Source organism: Apteryx rowi, unplaced genomic scaffold (genome assembly GCF_003343035.1).
Source record: "Apteryx rowi isolate R43461 unplaced genomic scaffold, aptRow1 scaffold_515, whole genome shotgun sequence".
NCBI lineage: Eukaryota > Metazoa > Chordata > Aves > Apterygiformes > Apterygidae > Apteryx > Apteryx rowi.
The window spans coordinates 37,231-53,785 of record NW_020450778.1 but is presented as its reverse complement, the minus strand read 5'-3'; the positions used below and the strand labels follow the sequence as shown (position 1 = coordinate 53,785).

Here is a 16,555-nt window from a genome sequence, read left to right as displayed (position 1 = left end):
AGAAAAAATACAGTGTAGGAGTGTGGGGTTTGCTGCGGTGAAATAAGTGACTTGTTGATGAACTATGTTGTGAGACAATGACTGTGATAAACGACGAAAAGTCCAGAAGGACTTGAAAGACGTAGTAAATTTTAACCTGAACCTTGAAGGAGGAACACCAAGGACGGATGGTGAACCTTGAAGGAAGAATGCCAAGGACGGATGGTGAAGGAAGAACGCCAAGGACGAATGGACTGCTTATCCAGGATGTAGAACATCGCCAAAAGATAAATGGACTGACAGTTCAGGATGTGAATAGCATTAAAGACCAGCTGGATTATATTAAATGTCATATTGATAAGCAAGTAGCGAACTAGGTAATTAGTAAACAATGAATCAGCATATGGAGTCAGAATATAAAAGTGTGATCCTGCTTACAATAAAGTGGACATGCGTAGCATTCATATTGAGTGTATTGCCGTGTCTCGTCTTCACTGCAACATAGGAGTGCTTATTTTTTAGTATGTGAAAATACTAAATCTTGACCAAGTGTTTGAGAAGCTAAAGAGAAGATGTGAAGAAGAAGATTCAATCCCTAACAATAGAAGGAGGGAGATTTTAATACTGAACTGTTGGTGAAAAACACCAAGCAGAGACAATTCAAAAGGCATGGTGTCAACTGGAATTTGACAGGTTTATTAGTTCAAGCACAGTGCCAGCCCTGCTAGATCCATGCTGGCTCCCATATACTTACTTGAATGTCTCACATTCGCACATCACTCCATGAGCTCCAGATTTCCGACGAACTTTTTAGCTCATTTACAATGGGGCTTGCTAGCTCAAGCACAGCAGCTCATGAGAGAAACAAGTTGTTCTGAAAACAGCATAACTGTGCTTCTGTGGCACTGCTCCTGAGCTAGTATGCCCTGTTGCACTCCAGTTGCTTCTGCATGTAGCCAGCTCAGCACCTGTACCTTGCCTCTTTTTTCTCTTTTGTTACCTCCAGTTACTGCTAGAATGTCCTGCAGATCAGCATAAAACAATATTTTATCTTTGTTTTCTCAGCTCGCAGCTCTACCAGCAGTGAAATACTACAAACTGTATCAGCTTCATCACTGTTATCCCTTGGTGAGACATTTATTTTACATCTATTTCTTCTTAGCAGACATGATGTGAATATTGTGATGGATTTGCTTTTGTGTGGCACAGATAATTACCATAAAAATTTGTAAGTGTGCAGGGTCATGGAAACTAATAAAAAACTGTTCTGGGAGGAGTGGTAACAGATGGAAAAATGGGAAGCAGCTAAGCTGATTATTGATTACTAGTTTTGAAGGGGGTCTTTCAGCATCAATTCAGGGCTTCTTTGGAATAGAAGAGAGTCATTCTATTGTAGGATTATCACATGGCTAATTTCTGACTAATTTCTCTGTCTTTCATCAAAGTACCCAGTGTTGGTAAATCTGCTCCTTGCTCTCTCTTTAGAGGAAAAGTAAAGGGAAAAACAAAGCTCAGTGTGCATGCACGTATCAGCTTGTACATGTGCATAAAGTCTGAATATAGGCTATATCCAAGCTATGTACAGTACCACTGTTGTAGACCTTCTTATGGACAATAACTATTTTCTGAAGTAGCCAGTTTTTTTTAACCATGCCGTGGAGACTGCTTTGTGAACATAGTGCACTTAAACACACTAGGCAACTTTACAGACTGCAGCCTACAGAAGGAAATCTTTATTCAGCAGAAAGACTATACAGAACATAACATGTGACAGAAATCCAAAATAAAAGAGCAAAATCATTTATGCAAGGAAATGTGGTCTTACCTTTATCAGAAATGACTGTGTAAAACCACTGGACAATGAGTCTTGATGTTATGGGTAAACATTTTTCTTTAATAAATATAAGAGGACTTTCAACCAATGTGGATTATCAGTTTCTTCAGTACCAAGAGGAACAGTTAGTAGTAAGGGTTCAAAGACTGTTTATAATATGAAAAAAAATTCCAGACAGTGAAACTTAAAGCTGACTGTGAAGAGGAGAGACCCACAGTGGGGACATGCCTTGTGCAAAACAGTGGACACCTGTGCCCAGCTTCCATTTGCTATCTAACCAGCCCTTAAAGGAGTGCAGTGACCCACAGAGCTGTGAATGGGGACCCCACAGTTTGTTCAGCAAGATGCACGCAGGGGAAACTAGGATGCTGCTCAGCTGCTCGTTGCTGCTGGTTCTTGTAATTTGTGCAGCAATTTGTGTGGAAGGGTATGTGGCAGGTGGCTGGAAACTTCGCTGAAAGCGGCATGGGACTGAGCAACAACAGTTGTGCCACAGGGCATAGTCCCCAGCACTGACTGGAGCAACTACCCCTGGCACATCAGAGGCTTCTACTCAGACAGTGCTCCAGAGAGAGGAAGCAACTCACTGGGTGTTGGGATACAGGAAGTGTCTGATGCCTCCCCTTAAGGCTGGGGCAGGCAGAGGTAGAGTTCTTGCCTGCAGGAGATGTGCTCTGATTGAGAAGCTGTGTTACCAAGTTAAGGAACTGTGGGGGGAAGCGAGCAGACTGCAGAGCACCAAAGAAGATAAAAGAGATATTTACAGGATCTTCACAGAGACTCTGCAGAGATAAGAGTCTGAACCCGTAACTGTGCAGAAGGAGGAGCAGCTGGAGACTGTGGTTAATTGTGCGGCTACTGGAGATTCCCGTGGTGAGGAAGGCTGGAAGCTTGTGACTCCTGGCAAGCAGAGGATGGCTTTTTCTCCACCCGCAGATCTGCAACTGCAGAATGCATTCAGTGCCCTAGTAGGAGATGAGGGGGAGAAAGCTTTGTCTGGGGGAGGCATCAGAGCTGGCCAGGCCTGAACCACCAAGAGGAAGCAGCGAGTAGTGGGAGAGTCCCTTCTGCAGGGATGGAGGGCCCCCTCTGATGATCTGACTTATTGTCTGCAGAATTTTGTTGCTTGTCAGGGGCTCAGATCCAGTATTTTGTGGAGAGATTACCAAGGCTTGTCTGGCCCTTGCCGAACCCCTTGCAGCTTATTCACATGGATACCAATCATACTGCCAAGGGAGACCTTCAGCATATCAACAGTGACTACATGGTTTGAGAGTGAGGCTTAAGGGCATGGGGGCCCAGGTGGCATTCTCCTCAATTCTGCTGGTGAAGGGAAAGGACTTAGGGGGGATCAGACAGATCCTGTGGGTCAACACACAGTTGCACAGCTGGCATCATTAAAAGGGCTTTTACAACCACAGGACCCACTTTGAGGATCAAGGACTTTTGGAGAGAGAAAGGATCAACCTGTCTTTGCCAACAGGCTGGTCAACCTGGTGAGGAGAGTTTTTATTTAGGAATACCAGGGAAGGGAGATTACAACCCACAGTTAAATGAGGTAGAGATGGACAGGGGTGAAAAACAAAGAGTGCAGGATGATGGGAATGAAAAAGACCTCAGGAATGATACAACAGGGAGAAGGGGCACCCACCTCAAGTGTATGTACACAAGTGCACACAAGCAAGGGGAAAAAAAAAAAGAGAAACTAGAACTCCATGCATGGTCATAAAACTATGGTATTGTTGGAATAACTTGAAATGTGGTGAGACAGCTTGCATGACTGGAGTGCTGTGATGGACAGATACAAGCTCTTCAGGGAAGAGAGGCAGAGAGGACAAGGAGTGGGAGTTGCCTTCTATGTGAAGGAGCAGCTCTGATACATGGAGCTCTTCTATGGGATGGATGACAGTCTGGTTGAGAGTTTGAGGGTCGGAATCAGAGGAGAGGGCAGTAAGGATGAAACTGTGTTGGGAGTTTGTTACAGACCACTGATGAAGGTGAGGAATTGGATGAAGCCTTCTTTAAACAACACAAGTCTCCACATCACAGATCCCTATACTTATGGGAGCCTTTAACCTCCCTGGCATCTGATGAAAGAGCAACACAGCAGGATGCAAGCAGTCCAAGAGATCTCTGGAGGGTGTCAGAGGTAACTTCTTGATACAGGCACTGGATGGGCCACTCAGGAGAGATACGCAGCTGGATCTGCTATTTACGAACAAGGAAGAACTCAATGGGGATGTGGTAATCAATGGCAGCCTTGGCTGCAGGTGACCCTGAAATAGTGAGTTTCCAGATCCTGAGGGGAGTGAGGGGTGGTGGCTAGTGGGCTGTGCTCTACCTGGAAGGTGGCAACAAATGGAGTACCACAGGGGTCTCTCCTGACATTCATTCCCTTTGCCATCTTTATCAGTGACTTGGAGAAAGTGATGGAGTGCACTCTTTTCAGGTTTGCAGATGACACCAAATTATGGGGATGCGCTCAAGGGCAGAGCTGCCATTCAGAGAGACCTAGACTGGGTGGAGGAATGGGCTGACAGGAACCTTAGGAAATTCAACAAGGACAAGTGCAAAGTTCTGCACCTGGGAAGGAAGAATGCATTGCAATGGTGCTTTATGGAAGGAGAGAAAACAAGCGCATCTTGCAGGGGAAGGCAGCCAAACATGCATTGGATTTCTTTGCCATTGGAGACTTTCCTTTCTCAGCTTACAGGGAGATCTGGAGAAGAGCAACTGTATAGCCTAACAGAGCATTTTCTTGCTCCTCTATCTATAGAGAAAGTGTTAACTCTATGCTGACTACAGTAATATGGACCTATCAGCTGAGACAAAAGTTATCTCAGTTACTTTCTTTCACGGGATTTTTCTGTTACAAAAGGTTTGATGGCTTCTTACCTGAGCAGATCACTCCAGTATCAAAATAATGAGGGCAGGTAAATACACCCCATCCTGGATGTGAGCAGTTCCAGAGAGCAGATTCATCACCATGACAATCAACTCGATACAGCCATGTTGGTCCAGATCCTTCTCCAAAAGGAGCTTGGTTAAGGGCCTGAACAGCAGATCCACATCCTAGTTGCTTACAAACAACCTCAGCATCTTCTGTCTTCCAGTCGCCATCACACACAGTCCCCCACTGCTCCTCATGTTTTACTTCCACTCTTCCAGCACAGGGGCCAGGTCCATTTGTCAGCCTCAATTCATCATCACCTTCATATATAGAGACAGAAGAAGGTTATGGAGAGGACAGAGCTTCACCACCATTAACTATTGCAACTGTAAATGAGATTATTATTACTCTTAATATATTATTAAGTCAGATTTGTTAGGTTCATCTTTCTAAGTAGTCCCACACAATGTTTGAAGTTTGGGAATTGTGTTTGCATTCACAAGTTTGAGCTAACTACACTGCTAAAATGTAAGCTATTTCTAAAGACAGACAAATTTTCTCTCCCCCTGCGCAGTCAGGGCTGGGAAATGTCCCTGCTGTGGATTCACAAAAGCTTAATCAGAAACTCCTCCTTTTTCTCCATTGTTCTACCATGTCTGATGATATCCACCTGAAAATGTTTACTGGGCACCAGTTTCTTCATTCCCATGCCCAGTACGTTGTGAAGAAGCAACTGCCATGTCTGCTTCAACTTCTTCCTCTCAGACTAACTATTACTTGCAACTCAGTGTCCCCCAAACTCTTTATCCCTTTCCTCTTCCCCAGCCCTTGCTATGGGGTCCCCTAATGATGGGTACCTGAAGAGAGAAGAGGGCTACTTATGAGGATGTCATCAGGGAATGGGAAACTTTCTTGGGACATGCAGCAGCATAAGTGGGAGACAAGCAGGTAAGCCTTCATGTTGTATCTGCCATTCATGCCCCACTGTCTCTTGGAATGAGACTGATCCCCAAAGGACCATCTATCCCTGCTCTGCTCCTTTCCCTGTTCCTGCCATTCCGTGTGCCTCTGCTCCCAGGCCTGCCTCTTCCAGTGGTATGGATACACAGTTCACAGTCCTGTGACCTGGGGACCCACAAAATAGCATTATGGTCATCACAGATCATATGATGGAAAAGAGTCTGATAGAAGAGAGAAGATGAGATTTCCTTGCTTATGATGTTGGGCTGCTACTATAGATACTTCAAGGGATTATACAGTAGTCTAGCACAGGGACTTAAAGGCCAGAGAACACAGGAAGAATTTTGTTACATTCAAATGCAGGAATGATGGATGGGACACAGAAGCAGCTCTTAGGAAACCAAGCAACACAAAGGCCTTCTAGGAGGGCCCAAGGAACACAGGGGAACAGGTTTGAGTCTGCATCTTACACAGACACAGAAAATATTGGGAAACCTGAAGTGTATAACCTAAGACATAATCACATGTAAAAAAAAAGTGGACTTTTGTCCAGGAATTTTTTGTTGAGGCACTTCTTGACAAATTTTCAGTATTTTTTTCCCAGTGAGGAATTTTAAGGCAAGAATTTTTGAATATCTGTTCATAAAAAAGATTCTTTATTTGCAAAAAGATTCATATTTGTTTGAGGAAAAAGTATATATGTTGAATTAATATTCTGAATCCAGGTAGACATCTGTAGATGTTTGTGAAAACAAGTGGTGAAGCAAAAAATAATGAAAAGATATCTTCTGCCAAGTTCAGTTGAGAACAGTCACTGTTGTATTTAAGCAACAGTACAGATGACATTCATTACGTTAGGTTTTATGATAGAAAGCTCATCTCTACATGTAAAAAAAGAGCACTGAGGAACAATGGCAGATGGGATAACCCCAATAACCCAGTCAGAGAAATGAACACCCTGCCCCGGCTCCTCCCAGAGCTGTCACAGGAGAGCCAACAGCCCCATTGTCTAGACATGAAACCCACCGGTTGAGTCAACAGGATAGGCTCTCTGGGTCACCTTACAATCTGAGGAGGGTTACTGTCTAAAGGTTATGGGACACATTATGGGATGCAGGGGAAGAGATCTTGAGATTGCACAAAACTTATTATGGGATGTTTAAGGGAGACACCAAAGAAGGAGAAAGGGAATGGTCAAGGTGGTTTGGGGAGGAACAAGCGTGGGAAAATAAAGGGATAAGGGGATAAAAGGGGCCGACTGCATGTAAACAAGATGTTGGTCAGTATGCTTGTCTGACCATGCCCTGCACCTCATCAGTGTGGTCCATCCTGTCATCTTACTAAACTCCTTTTCTGTTTTCCTGGGTGAGGGGGCGCTCTATTCTGTGCACATGTGTGTGCATGGAGGTCTAAGTGCCAGCAACTGAAGTCAGACCACAGGTCACAGGGGCATGTGTGTCTTCAGTGTGGCATTGGAGTGGGTACCATGGGTCACAGGGCCCATATGTCTGGAGTGACAGGAACTGGAGACTGCACTGAGTGCAAATCAAGGGCCAGGAACTGGAGTTGGACACAGGTCATAGAGGCTGTGTGTCTGTGGTGCCAGCAACTGAAGTGAGTGAGGGTACTGTATGTCAGTGTATGATAGATGGTGAATATCAAGTCAGACTAGCCAGTGAGTAGGTTAAGTGGCTTGGGAGCCAAATGTATGTGTGTTTCTCTGGAAGAAAGACAACTGGAGGAGCTGGCTACCAGCGGGACCAGTGGCTCCAGGCCAACTGCTGGAGTGACCTTGGGGCCTGGGGGTGGACTGTGTGTGCATGTGTGCATGCGTGTGTTTGCGTGGGAGGTACCTGGGGAGAGGGAGGATCCAGGGCCAGCTACTGGATGGACTCACAGTGTGTGTCTGTTGGTGTGTGCAAAGGCATCTGTACCAGCAGTTGGAGGGGTCTGTGGGCCTTGGGGACTTACATGCCCAGGTGCCAGGAACTGGGGAGAGGTGGGGATCAAGAGCCAGTTACTGGATGGACTAAGTGTCTAAGCCCAGCTACAGGGCATTCATGTGGTTGTGGGGGTGAAGGGAAATGCATGTGTGTGTGTGTGTGTGTGTGCGTGCGAGTGAGGCGGTACCACCAACTGGGGTGGAGCTGTGGGCCTTGGGGGGCTTGTATGTCTGGGTGCCAGCAAACAGAGTAGGCCAAGGTATTCAGGGGCCAGCTAGCGGATAGACTGAGTATTTAAACCTGGAGGGATCCATATTGTAGATATTTCCCACTAACAGACTTTCATCCTGATCAGCCACGAAGGGAAACACAATGAGGCCATTGGTGCTGTTTGTGTTCGTGTCAGTGTTGAATGTTTGTGTCTGTGCTGATCTGTGTGGCCAGCCATGTATGTGGGTATATGTGTATTATATACCTGTGCTTTTGTGTGTGCCTACTGGGAATAAATGTTCAGCCTTGCTACTGGTTGGACCTGGGGGCATGGTGCTGCAGTAACCTCGCCTCTATTGTGCTACTGGAATCAGCAAGTGCTAACACATTTTAAATACATTTACATTTTGGATCCCTAGTTTTGGATGCAGGGATAACAACATTTTATGTTTTTTTGTGATGAAGCTCAAAGAATGTATTGTACGTACCCTAAGAAGAGACCATTATGCTTATGTATCATTTTGCTACATGGAAGAAACTCTGCAGAACAAGGAATGATGTCTAGCAATATTCCACAATGCTTTGTGTCTTGTGTAAAAATTTCAGGGGTCTCTAACAAATCACTAAGTATGCTTGCACATTATCCAGAATATTTATATTCCAGGAATAGGCAATCTACAAGCAGCTAGGTGCACTGGTGTCCATTACATGTTTCCAGAGGAACATATGAACTGTGTCTGCACAAGAAAGGATTTCATGGAGCAGTTTATTAAGCAGTAATCACCAGAGATTTAAACAGTGATAGCATGAGAAAGATACATGCCTTAAACCTTGAGATACAGGCCAACTTGAAATGAAGAAAGGTGTGCAATTATTTCATGGATATAAATGCTTAACTGAATTACAAATAGAATATTGTAGCATTTGAGAGGAATTTTGTCTCAGAGGAATGGAAGCTTTCCTGTATTTGTGATGGAACTAAGAAGTCTGGGGACTATTTTAAGTATGTCTGTCAAAATCATTCTGTACTGTACTGCTCACCACGTTTATCTGTAAAACATTACTGTCAGCTCATGCTGCCATTGGAATCAACTTGTTGGATGTTAGGTCTGTGCTTCTCAAAAAGAAAACTTAAAAGGAGAAAATGGGAAAAACATGCTATGTTAGCATTACTGAGCATGTGAATGACAAGCCACTGAGGTTCAGAGCATGAAAGAGAGCAAGACAAAATGGCTGGAAATTCAAATGGTAAAAAAGCACATTCAGGACCTTGATATTTCCAGGTTCAGGACAGATGACAAGCTAAGTGCATGCAAAAATCAGGGAGATCTTGGCCGCTGCACCAGATACTCCTCCTGAATTTGATCAGATTTGAATTTTAGCATGTTATGGAATAGAGAAGTTGCTGAACAGGGCTGGAAACTTCTTCCAGGGCCTGGAGATTGATTCAGGTTGATCAGATAGCTATAGAAGGATGACAGGATGCTGCTTAAGAAGCCTGGTAACTTTGGCCCCAAATTAGAACTGTTTCAAAACCTGACATGCAATGGAAAATTAAAGCCAACATTTATGAGACACATTTGATCCAATTGTCAGGTCCCCCCAGGGTGCACTAATAGGCCTTAATGGCCCTGACCTGCCTCACCAGGGGTCTCTACCCACTCACCCTGCCCATGGGTGCAGGGCTCCATTTAAGCTCAGGCCTGGTCCTTCTGTCCCTGCCTGAGCTTTGTTGTAGGTGTGCCTGTCTCCAGCTCTGCCACAGCCATGCCGATGTCTGGTCATGGGCCCTGCTGATCTGGACCCTGATCTGCAGACTGACTTCCTGGCTTGACCTTGGACCTACCTCCTCACCATGAACTTGCCTGATGATCTGGACTCTTGGTTGAACCTGGCTACCATCCCCAGGTCTGTCCTGCTTGCTTCACTCGGATACTGTGGGGCTGGGCCATGGCTGGTAAGGACATTGACCTGCTGGCCATGTTACTGCACCTGGCTCCTGGCTCGCTGTCCCTTAGGAAGCAGCCAGCGCTTGCTGTACCCTGACACCAACTATCCAGCTTGTGATTCATAGGTGTTCTCCAGGGATAACACAGTTACCCAAAACAGCCACAATTCTTAGAGAATAACACTGCAATGGAAAGAAGAAAGCTGTCTGAACCTGACCAGGTGACCAAGAGAAACATGCAGTACTCATTATGATTCAGCACTGGGCAATGTAAGTGAATATAAAACAGTGCAGTCATGCAAGCCTTGCAGATAGTCCAGAAAGACACCTCTTGGAGATCCTCTCAAATCAATGGTAGTATTTGATATGAGACAAAAGATAACAAAATTGCACTAAAAGCTCATCAGAGAACTTTAGATTTTCCTGGAAAAAAATTTAAATTAATCTATCTCATCCTTTCTCCCTTCCTCAAAAAAGAAAGGTGTTCCTATAGAGCCACCACCCTGCTTGCTGAAACAAGTTTAAATCATTTTGCTTTCAAATTTAAAGCATATTAAATTATTCTCTCTATTCCTCATGAGTATGCCAGCCTTACCCCACAAACTGATGCTGATGTAGCCACACTCTTCAGCAACTAACCATTGTCACATTTCTCATTCCAGAGCAAACTGATAGCTGTAATTCACTAAGAGGCAATTCCATCCCCACGTGGCCTGTAGCATGATTACCCCCCGCTTCACCCAATGAGGCTGCATGTCAGGACACAAGTAGTAAGGCTGCACATCAGGACACAGGTAATATGGCAGTGATACATGATCTGCTCTTGGACATCGGCAAAGGTTTTACTCCTGTGCTGACACTGCTGGACTTCCTTATGATTTCCTGCTTATTGTTTAGATTCAGTAATACAAAAAGTTCATGGGAGATTATTTAAATGATTGATAACTAATAACTTCTAGAGACCATTTTTCTGCAAACTCTCTTCTCTCCTCAAATTTCCTCAGTAAGAAAGTCTCTAACATATGTAGCACCAGCCTCTGATAACTACAAATACCTTCTTAGTTGCTACATATTATCTCAGAGAGAGTATAATCTTCCTGTAACGAGTCTTGAAGAGTCTTCCTGGAAGATGTCCTGGACAATGACCCATAATTTATTTGAAGAACATAGTCCAGAAAAGAACTTTCTAAGCTAAAAATATATACTTTTAAAAGAGAGATCATTTCTAAGAAAAGCTAAATTCAAAGTACATGATTAATGGACTCAGATAATCTATTTCCATTAGCCATTCTCAGGGGTTAAAAAAACCAAACCAAAACAAACTCATCACTTGACTGATCTACCTCTGCACTTAAATTTTTAAATCTTCTAATATTGTTTTCAACACACAATGGCATGCAATGCTGGATGAAGAGGTGATGCTAGGCATAACCTAAGCAACAGTTCTTCATTCTCTCTAATCAAAACTGTCATTTGTTGTAATCAGTTTCATGTGAATTTTTTATTTTACCTACAAACATACTCTCGTATCTTTCCTGATGCTGCACAGCATATCCCACAACTGGCTTACTTGAATTTAATGATACTAGTCACAGAGTGAGGTTCTGTCCAGAGAAGAAGGCATCAGACTGTGCCTTGACCCAGCTGGAGATCTGGTTCCCCTCACTGGCTAGGGATAAGAATAAGAAGGCATGCACCCCTATACCCAGATACCCCTCTGAAAGCCAGGGCCATATCTGAGCTGCCTCAGTCTCAAGTGACAGCTCACTTCCCAACACCTGTGCTTCTTGCATTGCCTGCACGCTGCAGTCTCCCTGCAGCCCAGGAAGGGGCTGAGGTACAGTGTTGAGAATGCAAGTGGTACTGCCAGAGCCAGAGCCAGAGCAGAGCAGTGGATCATAGATGCTGATAGTGATGCCAAGATAAAGCTACTCTTGTCTGCTTCTGTTATCGAGTCACTCTGGTACTCTTTCCTGTTATTGAAAAGAAGTTGGCAGAAAACTCACTCTCCTTTCTACAAGGCTGCTCAGTCCCCACTCAAACACTGCTCCAGAGATGTCTAATACAAATGTTTAATATGATTTTTGACATTCCTATTGCACAGAGAGGCCCATGCCTCCTCTTCTCATCCATCTATACTGTGACTGCATCCACACAGCTGGTGGGAACCTCTAAGACTAGGGCCCTGCTACTTTGAACAAAGTATCAACCATGCAGTCTTGTTCTCTGTTAGAGAATATCGGACTGAAGCTGTCTAGAATTAATTGCTTAGCATAACTTGCTTAGCATTAGTAGCTAAATTTGCTGCAGCCTTAGGCCTCAGGCTGTGAACTTTTACTTAGATAAGTAAAAGGGGGCCCCAGAGCTGGTTCAAGCTGGAGGGATAAAGAAGTTGCACAGACAGCAGGAGTAGCCAACCTTGAAGATAAGAAGCAGCCTGCCTAGAGACAATGAAGGGGCCCAGTGAAGAAGGGGAAGAACCCAGACATAACTATTACTATTGGTCCAAACTATCGCTTAAGGGGTGGGGAATTTAGATTGTAAGGGTATAATTGCCCAGGGATTTCTTTGTTCGGGGTCCCTCTTCAGAGGCACCCAGCTCGAGCTGTAATTACCACACGTGTATCATTAAATTTTATTTCTCTTCAATCTGACTTCGAACTTCTGCCTCAGCAGGAACCTAGGGTCGGACCCTGTTATGGAGGCCGGTGAGCCTGATTTTCCATAACATTCTCATCATCCAGAGATGCAACCACTGGTCACTATACCACAGTACCATGTCCATTTGTATAGAGACAAAAATAGGGATTATAAAACCTGGGTTTCATCATTAGCTTCAAACATATCCACATAGCTGTAGAACAGCGAAGAGACAGTGGTGAACTCCAGATACACAGGAACAACTGAGGGGAAAATATGTGACCCAGCCAAACTCACTGGACACACAGAGCGCAGCAAAATCATTTTAACTGATGTTGAATAAAGACCTGGAGTTATTCACTCATCTATGCAGAGCTTGACAGGGGAGGCAAGACAGTAGTTCAGATACCCTCTTAGTTTCCATTATAGCTTGTCTGTTTACCAAACACCTTTAAGCATTGGCGCAATCAGTTTCACTATAGTCAAACTTGGACTCATGGTCCTACAGGAATAGCTGGTCACTGATGTCTGGGAAAAATACAGAACTATTACAAATGGCTTACTGTTCTTTCTATCAGAATCACCAAGGAGATTTAACTGAAGATGAAAAGATATTCAAACACCTTCTTGACACTTTGTCTTAGAAACTGATGGAGCAACAACCCATTTATACTGAATTTAAATTCTCTTCCTTGCTCATTAACTTATGCAAAATAAAGCATTTACTTACCCAAAGAGGCCTGAATGGAGAGGAGAAACAGCCACAACACTGATATTGAAAGATGCCCCTTTGTTGCCATCCTGATTTCATCCCCAGAAGAAACTTCAGTGTCTGTTAGGCACTGCCTAGACCAAACTCTCTGCAAGGGCTTCTCTGTATCTGACAAGTGACTACAAAAAAGGAAATATATAGATTCACGTGCTAGCATCAGCTGCACTAAGGAACCAATAGAAATAATGTTCACCTTTTTAGACATTATCAATGGATTAATCTCAAATCTGAAAGAGCCAAAACCTCCAATAAAATTCAAAAATTGTGGCTATGACCATATATGAATGATGATTGTGCTTCTGATGTCATCACTGATATAGTCTTGTTTTACTGTGGGACCAACATCTGTGGTACAGGTACAGCAGTATGTAAAATGGTTATTTCTCACCTGACAAAGCAATGTGAAAACACATAACACTGTTCATTTTATGAATCACTTTGGAAGAGAACAAGGGGAAGAACAATCTCTAAATTTGTGACCCATCAATCTCCTTGGGAGCAATTGTATTCTCACTATAAAAAATGTTGAAGTGGGGTTCTATCACTGGTGGTAGTCATGTGAGTAAGAAATGACACCCGCTCTTTCTTAGCAGTGAGCACTGCTGAGGGTTTCCTTCTTAATTTAAAACTTCAGAGCTGTATGGGTAGAAGCTCTTGAAAGATCATCTTCCTTAGGATGCGAATTACAACAGTGGCAATATCATAGGACTTCCTGTTTCCTGTGCTGAGTTCTTTTTGTTGTTTCAGGTTATGTGTGATCATCACTGGTAATTCCGTCCACTCTCTCATTCATTTTAGAACACTGAATTTAGGGCAAGATTTAAGGCTCTTGTGAATCATAACCGTGGCTACTTGACTCATTCTCAGCAACTGGAAGGAGTTGCAGAGTGCTGTCCATTTGCATGAGTCTGAATACACAATCATCTTTATGTCACTGACACATTATTGTCAGTGCTCATGTTGCCTGGTGGCATCTACCTGGTGTTCATCCAGAATTCCAAGTTCAGTGACACCCAGGCTGTTAGGGCCTTAGTGCACTAACAAGCTCTGCGACTTTTTTCCCCTCTCCTAGGGGTTTGGCTGCCTGTGTTCATGGCCAGACTTCCCTGATATATGTTCTGAGAGCTGAATGAACTGTATTCCTTCACAGAAATGGAAATGGGCACCTAGGCCACAGGTTTGCAGCTGTTTCTGTGTTTCCTAAGGAGCTATTTCAAGACATGCTGTTCCCCAAGCAGTACGGCTGGCTGTGATGCAGTGACAGATCTGCCAAATCATCATTTGGTCTTTCTACACTAGCACAATATATTTGAAACTAGGCCAGCTACATAACTAATGTCGCATACCGGCTCCAGGAAATGTTCTCAGGAACACTTTTTGTCTACACTTGCTGATATCTGGGCTTCTGCAGCAGGACATGCAGCTCCCCGGTAAACATCATAATGTAGCCAAATAAATACCCAGAAATGAGCAGGCTACTTTGCAGCATATGGGACTTCTTCTTGTTGTTTTCATAGTGGGACCATCAGGACAGCTTATCTCACATTGAGGAAGGGAATCTCTGGAGGACCATGAGCCAGCCAAGAGAGATCAACTCTGTTATTATCATATTGATGACACATCTAGAATTGGAGCTGAGTGAGTACCATTCTCTCTTCCAGAGGGCCCTGTTGGCATCTGTAGGGGTACCTTCTGGCTAAGGATAGCTTCTTCTCTGTTCCTCAGCAAGAGAATCTGGTGTTGAGGCTTCAGTTTTCTTTGTCCTAACTAGGAGGAGTAAATGGGCATAACCCATTGTTTTCCAGCTTGCAAGGAAAGGAGGAGAAAAATAAATATGGGGCAGGGCTCCAATCTGGTTGGAGCACAGAGTGAAGCTTTTTTGCTTTCAAGCTCTGTCCATATACATGAGATACTTATCTTCCTGCAAAATGGGCATACCTGGTGTGAACAGCCCAATAAATAGCCCACTGCTCCATGAGAGAATATCCGGTTTATTCCATAGGCACACTGAGAGATTAGTAGGGTAGAAGAGAGGGTTCTGTGCCCTCTTTTGATGGTCCTCAGTTCTGCCACTTTCCATCTGCTAAGAAATGCAGCACGGGGAACTGAAGCACATAAAAATGTTCTTGCAGCACGGCTTTGAAGCAGGTTGCATTGGTATCACCCATGGATTGTGCAGTGAGAAGAGCTGGGAGACTTGTGAGGCAGGAACCCACAGCTGAGAGGTGTGTGGGGACTGCTTTCACACAGACTCAGCTAAGACAGCAAGTATCATGGGGATTCATCTCCTAGAGCAAACAGAGAAGGATGTGGTTAGAGGTTCACCTCATATTTCAAGCAATCAGCACAAGTATTGTCCACAGTGCTAAATAAAAGATCAGATGCCAAGTGGCACAGACTGACTTGTGCCAACACTGCATAGGGCTAATTCTCTCTATAACATATTTCTCTAGAAGTGGGCCAAAAGAAAGCTAAGGGCTGAAACAGCACCTGTGCCACAGACAGAGGTTAAGTGCTTGAGTCTGCTTGCTTATTGAGCAGTACAGGGGTACCCAGAGGGTCCCTCCCATCCCTCTCTTCTGCAATGGAAGCACTACCTGATCTTCATGACATCTGCCAGGATCCACCCCCATGGCAGCATGAAGGATCCCTCCCCTTGCACTTAATTATGAGGAAGGTATTAGAGCAGGAAGTCAGTGAGAAAAGCCCCTTCTTGAAGGTTGTAACAGACTTGCTTGCTAGAAGAGTTTTCAAGACCTTAGGCAGAGGCCTGGCAGTACCAAGCAGTCTTGGGGGAGGTCTTCTGGACAGCAGTTGTATTGGAGATGACTAAGAAGGCCCATCAGCAACCTCTGTGCTGGCTTATTTGCACGGCCCAAGAGCCTTGCAGGATTCAAGGTATGTACATTAGTGCAGGACAAGCAACAAGGGAAGCAGTGCAAACCCTTTTAGAAAATGAGAAAGGAAACATGGAAAATGCTTGTTAGAGAACATCTCCTGAGGAACAGAGGTGAAGTAGAGAAGGTCATAGTTAGAGGGGTGGGAGATCATGGGAATAGGTACTCCAACTGTTCTGGCACAGGAATGTGGTACTACTGTCTAACAGATAGGCAAGCACTGTCCAAAGTGGCCTGCAGGTCACAAAAAGCTTGGTGACTCTAGCCCCACTGCTTGCAGGTTTGGTTTCATCCTACTGCATACCAAGGAGCCCTCCTTTCAGGAATTGATTCAAGCTCTACTTCAGACCTTTCAGGAGGCCTAAACAAGGAACACTAATGTACACTGTTTCCGTCCCTTCCCCTGCCCTCCAACAGCAACTCTGGTGGGGGGGAGAGCAACAGGAATGCCATCAACTCCCGAAGGTCTAGGCACATCAACA

General features: G+C 44.3%; 1 protein-coding gene across 1 annotated transcript in view; it reads right to left on the bottom strand.

Annotated features, from left to right (window-relative positions):
• The window catches only part of CD163 (CD163 molecule), a 32,115-nt gene extending 18,882 nt beyond the window's left edge, over positions 1–13,233 (bottom strand). The window contains exons 1-2 of the mRNA XM_026080316.1: positions 13,135–13,233; positions 4,709–5,023 (exon numbers count right to left, since the gene is read on the bottom strand). Coding sequence (XP_025936101.1) covers positions 4,709–5,023; positions 13,135–13,204 — 385 coding nt within the window. The 5' untranslated portion in view covers positions 13,205–13,233. The remainder of the gene's footprint in view (positions 1–4,708; positions 5,024–13,134) is intronic.
• Positions 13,234–16,555: the final 3,322 nt, after the last annotated feature.